The sequence below is a fragment of the Passer montanus genome, unplaced genomic scaffold (genome assembly GCF_014805655.1).
Source record: "Passer montanus isolate IOZ18808 unplaced genomic scaffold, ASM1480565v1 scaffold939, whole genome shotgun sequence".
Classification (NCBI taxonomy): Eukaryota; Metazoa; Chordata; class Aves; order Passeriformes; family Passeridae; genus Passer; species Passer montanus.
In genome coordinates, this window is record NW_024374801.1 from 623 (window position 1) to 8471 (window position 7849).

The 7849-nt window shown below is 39.2% G+C and overlaps 1 protein-coding gene across 1 annotated transcript; it reads right to left on the minus strand.

Moving 5' to 3' along the window:
• Positions 1 to 893: 893 nt before the first annotated feature.
• Positions 894 to 4791, minus strand: LOC120495974 (sarcoplasmic/endoplasmic reticulum calcium ATPase 1-like; the record flags this gene model as incomplete). The annotated part of the gene is made up of 3 exons (XM_039695978.1): positions 894 to 1115; positions 2363 to 2445; positions 4737 to 4791. Coding segments are annotated over 3 exons (360 nt in total), but the record flags the coding sequence as incomplete, so codon positions are not given.
• Between the last annotated feature and the right edge of the window lie 3058 nt (positions 4792 to 7849).

Below are 7849 nucleotides of genomic sequence, written 5' to 3' on the forward strand. Positions count from 1 at the left end.
GTCCCCAAAATGTCCCAAAATCCCCCAAATGTCCCCAAATTCCGAATGCCCCCAAATGTCCCCAAATCTCCAAAGTCCCCAAATGTCCCCAAAGTCCCCAAAATGTCCCCAAAATGTCCCAAAATCCCCCAAATGTCCCCAAATTCCGAATGCCCCCAAATGTCCCCAAATCTCCGAAGTCCCAAATGTCCCAAATGTCCCCAAAATGTCCCAAAATCCCCCAAATGTCCCCAAATTCCGAATGCCCCCAAATGTCCCCAAATCTCCAAAGTCCCCAAATGTCCCCAAATCCCAAAATGTCCCAAAATATCCCCAAATGTCCCCAAATGTCCCCAAAATGTCCCAAAATCCCCCAAATGTCCCCAAATTCCGAATGCCCCCAAATGTCCCCAAATCTCCAAAGTCCCCAAATGTCCCCAAATCCCAAAATGTCCCAAAATATCCCCAAATGTCCCCAAATGTCCCCAAAATGTCCCAAAATCCCCCAAATGTCCCCAAATTCCGAATGCCCCCAAATGTCCCCAAATCTCCAAAGTCCCCAAATGTCCCCAAATCCCAAAATGTCCCAAAATATCCCCAAATGTCCCCAAATGTCCCCAAAATGTCCCAAAATCCCCCAAATGTCCCCAAATTCCGAATGCCCCCAAATGTCCCCAAATCTCCAAAGTCCCCAAATGTCCCCAAATCCCAAAATGTCCCAAAATATCCCCAAATGTCCCCAAATGTCCCCAAAATGTCCCAAAATCCCCCAAATGTCCCCAAATTCCGAATGCCCCCAAATGTCCCCAAATCTCCAAAGTCCCCAAATGTCCCCAAATCCCAAAATGTCCCAAAATATCCCCAAATGTCCCCAAATGTCCCCAAAATGTCCCAAAATCCCCCAAATGTCCCCAAATTCCGAATGCCCCCAAATGTCCCCAAATCTCCAAAGTCCCCAAATGTCCCCAAATCCCAAAACTGTCCCCAAAATGTCCCCAAATCCCCCAAACTGTCCCCAAATTCGCGGCCACCTGCCAGACGCCGACGACGGCGTTGGCGATGAGGATGAGGAGGATGACGAAGGGCTCGACGAAGGCCGTGATGGTTTCCTCGCCCTCCTCGAACCAGGCCAGCACCTGGGGGACAGCGGGGTCGGGAGTAAAACATCAAAATCCCAAAGTTTAGCCCCAAAAATGGCAAAAAGTCCCGCGGAAATCCCACCCAAAATCGCGGAAAAATCGCCCAAAAATCGGGAAAAAAATCGCGAAAAAATAGCGAAAAATCGCTAAAAAATGGCCAAAAAATGGTGAAAAAATGGTGAAAAAATCAACAAAAATCAACAAAAAAATCGCCAAAAATTGACAAAATAATAGGGGAAAAATCGTGAAAAAATCACCCAAAAATCGGGAAAAAATCAACAAAAAATAGCAAAAAAAAGGGCAAAAAATAGTGAAAAATTGTGTAAAATTTGTGAGAAATCATGAAAAAATCACCAAAAATCGTGAAAAAATCGCCCAAAAATCATGAAAAAAATCACCAAAAAAATCACAAAAATCGTTCAAAAAATCACAAAAAAATGACCAAAAATGGCCAAAAATTGAAAAAAACCCCAAAAATCGACAAAGAAATCACGAAAAATCAACAAAAAAATCCTGAAAAAATCACCCCAAAAATCACCAAAAATCGATAACAAAACGACAAAAGTCGACAAAAAATTCAATAAAAATCCCAGAAAAAATCCCCCCAAAATCCCAGAAAAATTTTTAAAAATTCCAAAAAAAATCCCAGAAAAAGCCAAATAAAATCCCAGAAAAATCCCAAAAATTCTCAAAAAATCCCCAAAAATATCACAAAAAAATTTCAATAAAAATCCCAGAAAAATAAAAAAATCACAAAAAATTTCAATAAAATTGCCCCCAAAAATCCCAGAAAAATTAAAAAATTCTAAAAAAAATCCCAAAAAATTCCAGAAAAATCCCCCCAAATCCCCAAAATTCTCAAAAAAATCCCGAAAAAAAAAATCACAAAAAATTTCAATAAAAAGCCCAGAAAACTTCCCCCAAAAATTCCAGAAAAAATTTAAAAATTCTCCATAAAAATCCCACCAAAAATTAAAAAAAAAAATCTCAAAAAAATCCCGAAAAAATCACAAAAAATTCAGTGAAAAATCTGAGGAAAAATCTCCCAAAAATCCGAGAAAAATCAAAAATAGTCTCAAAAAATCAGCAAAAAAATCACAAAAAATTCAAATTCTTCCCCCAAAAATCCCATTTTTTCCCCGAAATTCCCCAAATTTTTCCCAAAAACCCCCAAATCCCCCCGACCAACATTTTACTGACATTTCCGGACGTTTTTGTCCATTTTTATCAATTTTGGGACTCACGAAGGAGATGCAGGCGGCCAGGAGCAGGATCCGCACCAGGAGATCCTCGAACTGCTCCACCACCAGCTCCCAGATGGACTTGCCTGCAATTTTGGGGAGAAATCCGGGGATTTGGGGAAATTCGGGAATTTTGGGATTTTTAGGATTTTTTGGGGAATTTTTTGGGAGTTTTTTGAGGATTTTTTGGGATTTTTTTGGTATTTTAGGGGAATTTGGGGGTTTTTATTTGGAATTTTTGGGGGAAATCCGGGAATTTTGGGGAAAAATTCGTAAATTTGGGATTTTTAGGATTTTTTGGGGAATTTTTTGGGAGTTTTTTGAGATTTTTTGGGATTTTTTTGGTATTTTAGGGGAATTTGGGGGTTTTTATTTGGAATTTTTGGGGGAAATTCAGAAATTTTGGGGGGAAATTCGGGAATTTTTGGGGAAAATTTGGGAATTTTGGGGGAAAACTTGGGAAATTTGGGGAATTTTAGGGGAATTTTGGGGTTTTTATTTGGAATTTTTGGGGAAAATCCGGGAATTTTGGGGAAAAATTCGTGAATTTTTGGGGAAAATTTGGGAATTTTGGGGGAAAACTTGGGAAATTTGGGGAATTTTAGGGGAATTTTGGGGTTTTTATTTGGAATTTTTGGGGAAAATCCGGGAATTTTGGGGAAAAATTCGTGAATTTTTGGGGAAAATTTGGGAATTTTGGGGGAAAACTTGGGAAATTTGGGGAATTTTAGGGGAATTTTGGGGTTTTTATTTGGAATTTTTGGGGGGAATTCGGGAATTTGGGGAAAATTCGGGAATTTTGGGGAATGTTAGGGGAATTTGGGGAATTTTAGGGGAATTTTGGGAATTTTTGAGGAGTTTTTGGAGGATTTTTGGGGATTTTTTTGGCATTTTAGGGAATTTTTGGGTTTTTATTTGGAATTTTTGGGGGAAATCTGGGAATTTTGGGGGAAAATCTGGGAATTTTGGGAAAATTTGGGAAATTGGGGATTTTTAGGATTTTTTGGGAATTTTTGAGGAGTTTTTTGAGGATTTTTTGGGATTTTTTTGGCATTTTAGGGGAATTTTGGGGTTTTTATTTGGAATTTTTTGGGAAAATTCGGGAATTTTGGGGGGAAATCTGGGAATTTTGGGAAAATTTGGGAAATTGGGGATTTTTAGGATTTTTTGGGAATTTTTGAGGAGTTTTTTGAGGATTTTGGGGGGATTTTTGAGGATTTTTTGGGAATTTTTTTTGCATTTTAGGGGAATTTTGGGGTTTTTATTTGGAATTTTTTGGGAAAATTCGGGAATTTTGGGGAATTTTAGGGGAATTTTTGAGGATTTTTGGGGATTTTTTGAGGATTTGTTGGGATTTTTTTGGCATTTTAGGGGAATTTTGGGAATTTTTTGGGAGTTTTTTGAGGATTTTGGGGGATTTTTGAGGATTTTTGGGATTTTTTTGGCATTTTAGGGGAATTTTGGGGTTTTTATTTGGATTTTTTGGGGGAAATCTGGGAATTTGGGGAAAATTCGGGAAATTTGGAGAATTTTAGGGGAATTTGGGGAATTTTTTGGGAGTTTTTTGAGGATTTTGGGGGATTTTTGAGGATTTTTGGGGATTTTTTGAGGATTTGTTGGGATTTTTTGGGCATTTTAGGGGAATTTTGGGGTTTTTATTTGGAATTTTTGGGGAATTCGGGAATTTGGGGAAAATTCGGGAATTTTGGGAAATTTTAGGGGAATTTTTGAGGAGTTTTTTGAGGATTTTGGGGGATTTTTTTGGCATTTTAGGGAAATTTTGAGGTTTTTATTTGGAATTTTTTTGGGGAATTTGGGAAATTTTGGGAAAATTTGGGAATTTTTGGGGAATTTTAGAGAAATTTTGGGAATTTTTGAGGAGAAAATCCGGGAATTTTTGGGGTGTTGGGGATTTTTGGGAAAATTCAGGAATTCTTGGGAATTTTTGGGGCTTTTTTGGGGATTTTGGGCTTTTTTTGGGGGGCATTTTTGAGTAATTTTTGGAAATTTTTTGGAAATTTTTTGGGGGTTTTTGGGGGGGAATTTTTGAGGCTTTTTTGGAGTAATTTTTGGGATTTTTTGGGGCTTTTTGCAACTTTCTGTGCATTTTTGGGGAAATTCAGAGATTTTTTTGAACCATTTGGGGGATTTTTGAGGATTTTTGGGAGTTTTTGGGACATTTTTGGGGCAATTTTGGGACTTTTAAAGCATTTCAGGGGATTTTTGGAGAACATTTGGAGCTTTTTTTTTTTTTGAGCGTTTTAGGGGAGATTTTTTGGGGCTTTTTAAGGGATATTTGGGTCATTTTTAAAGGTATTTGGGGTCATTTTTTGGAATTTTTGGGGCATTTTGGGGCATTTTTGGGGCTGTCACTCACCTTCCTCTGCCGGCAGCTCTGTGGGGAGGAAGGGACACGTTAGAGGGGACCCAAAATCCCCCAAAATCCCCCCAAAATCCCCCAAAATCCCCCCAAAAACCCCCAAATTCCCCCCCAAATTCGAAATTTGGGGGAAAATGGAGGAAAATTTGGGGAAAAATTGGGGGAAAAGTGGGGAAAATTGGGGGAAAATTGGGGAAAAAATGGGGAAAAATTTGGGGAAAAAGGAAAAAAAATTCCTCAGAAACTGAGCCAAAATCCCCCCAAAAACGGCAAAAAAACTCCAAAAATGGTCCTGAAATCGCAAAAAAATTGACCCAAAAATTCTGAAAAAATCGGCAAAAAGTTCCTAAAAACTGGAGCTAAAATTCCTCCAAAATGGACCCAAAATGGCACCAAAAGTCCCCAAAATTGGACCCCAAATCCCCCCAAAATTCCCCAAAAATGGCCCCAAAATTATCCAAAATTGGAACCAAAATTTCCCCTAAAAGTGCCCCAAAAATCCCCAAATTGCCACAAAAAAATCTCAATATTGGCCCCAAAATTGCCCCAAAATTGCCTCAAAAATTGTCCCAAAATGACCCCAAAATCACCCAAAAATGACCCAAATCGGCCCAAAAACGACACAAATTGCCCCAAAATTGCCTCAAAAATTGTCCCAAAATGACCCCAAAATCACCCAAAAATGACCCAAAATTTCCAAAACATCACCCCAAAATTCCCTAAAAATGGCCCCAAATTTTTAAAAAATTACCCCAAAAATTCCCCAAAAATTGACCCGAAATTTTTTTTAAAAGTCCCCAAATTCACCCAAAACTCCCCGAAATGTCCCCAAAAATTGATCCAAAATTCCCAAAAAAGGCCCCAAAATTCCCAAAAATCCTCCAAAAATTGCCCCAAAAATTTTTTTAAATGGCCCCAAATTCCCCCAAAATTCCCCCAAAATTCTCCCAAAAATCGACCCAAAATTCCTCAAAAATGGACCCAAAAATTTTACAAAAAGGCCCCAAATTCACCCAAAATTCTCTGAATTGTCCCCAAAACTTGACACAAAATTCCCAAAAAAGGCCCCAAATTCCCCAAAAATCCTCCAAAAATTGCCCAAAAAACTTTTTAAAAATGGCCCCAAATTCCCCAAAAATCCTCCAAAAATTGCCCCAAAAATTTTTTAAAACTGGCCCCAAATTCCCCCAAAATTCTCCCAAAAATCGACCCAAAATTCCTCAAAAATGGACCCAGAAATTTTACAAAAAGGCCCCAAATTCACCCAAAATTCCCTGAAATGTCCCCAAAAATTGATCCAAAATTCCCAAAAAAGGCCCCAAAATTCTAAACCAAAAATCCACTCAAAATTCCCAGAAATCGCCCCAAATTCGCCCCAAAATTCCCCAAAAATGGCCCCCACCATTTTTTTTAAATGGCCCCAAATTCACCCAAAATTCCCTGAATTGTCCCCAAAAAATTCCGCCAAAATTCCCAAAAATTGACCCCAAAATCGTCCCTTATTTCTCCCTTTTTTCTCCCATTTTTTCATCCATTTTTCTTCACATTTTTTCCTGGGTTTTTTTTCATTTTTCCCAATTTTCCATTTTTTTTCTCCATTTCTTTGCCATTTTTCACCATTTTCCCACCATTTCTTCCTCAATTTTTCTCCAGTTTTCCCCATTTTCATCATTTCCCCCAATTTTTTTCCATTTTCACCATTTTTTCATGGATTTTTTCCCCTTTTTCTCAATTTTTCCCCATTATTTTTTCATTTTTAACCCCTTCATGTCCACACCCACACCAGCCTCAACCTCAACCCCAAACCACCATTTTTAACCCTTTCTTCCCCATTTCTCTCCCATTTCTTCACCGATTTTCCCCATTTTTTCACCGATTTTCCCCATTTTTTCACCGATTTTCCCCGTTTTTTCACCTTTTCTCCCCGTTCCCCCCCGTTTTTAACCCCTTCAGGCCCCGCCCAGCTGCCGGACCCAGCGCGCCGTCCTGTCCCGGGCCTCCTCCCAGGAGAAGAGCGGCCGGTAGCCCAACTCGCGCTCGGCCTTGTCGGTGCGGACGCTGAACGGGGTGGAGGCCACGGCCCAGGTGTAGGGGTTCAGCAGCGGCGCCCAGGACACCCCCAAACGCCCCAAAATCCGCTTTTCTCACCCCATTTCTGCCCTCTTTTCCCCCCGATTTTCCCTCCATTTTTTCCTGATTTTTTTTCCGTTTTTTTCTCTTTTTTTTTCCCCATTTTTTCTCTTTTTTTTCCCCATTTTTTCCCATTTTTCTCCCTTTTTTCTCCCATTTTTTCATCCATTTTTCTCCAGATTTTTTCCTGGTTTTTTTTCCATTTTTCCCAATTTTCCATTTTTTTCTCAGTTTCTTTTTCTTTTTCCCCATTTTTCACCATTTTCTACCATTTTTCATGATTTTCCACCATTTCCCCACAATTTTTCTCCAGTTTTTCCCACTTTCAAAATTTTCCACATTTTCCCTGATTTTTTCCATTTTTCCCATTTTTTCACCTATTTTTTTCCTTTTTCCCCCTTTTTTTCATTTTTAACCCCTTCATGTCCACACCCACACCAGCCTCAACCTCAGCCCCCAAACCGCCATTTTTAACCCTTTCTTCCCCATTTCTCTCCCATTTCTTCACCGATTTTCCCCATTTTTTCACCGATTTCATTTTTCCACCATTTTTTCACCATTTCCCACCATTTCCCCACCATTTTTCTCCAGTTTTCCCCATTTTCACCTTTTCCCCCAATTTTTTTCCATTTTCACCACTTTTTCATGGATTTTTTCCCCTTTTTCTCAATTTTTCCCCATTATTTTTTCATTTTTAACCCCTTCACGCCCACACCCACACCCACCTCAACCTCAGCCCCAAACCAGGATTTTTAACCCTTTCTTCCCCATTTCTTTACCAATTTTTCCCCATTTTTTCACCGATTTTTCCAATTTTTTCCCATTTTCACTGCGTTTTTAACCCTTTCATATCCACACCCAGACCAGCCTCAACCTCAGCCCCCAAACCGCCATTTTTAACCCTTTCTTCCCCATTTTTTCACCGATTTTCCCCATTTTTTCACAGATTTCCCCCGTTTTTTCACCTTTTCTCCCCGTTC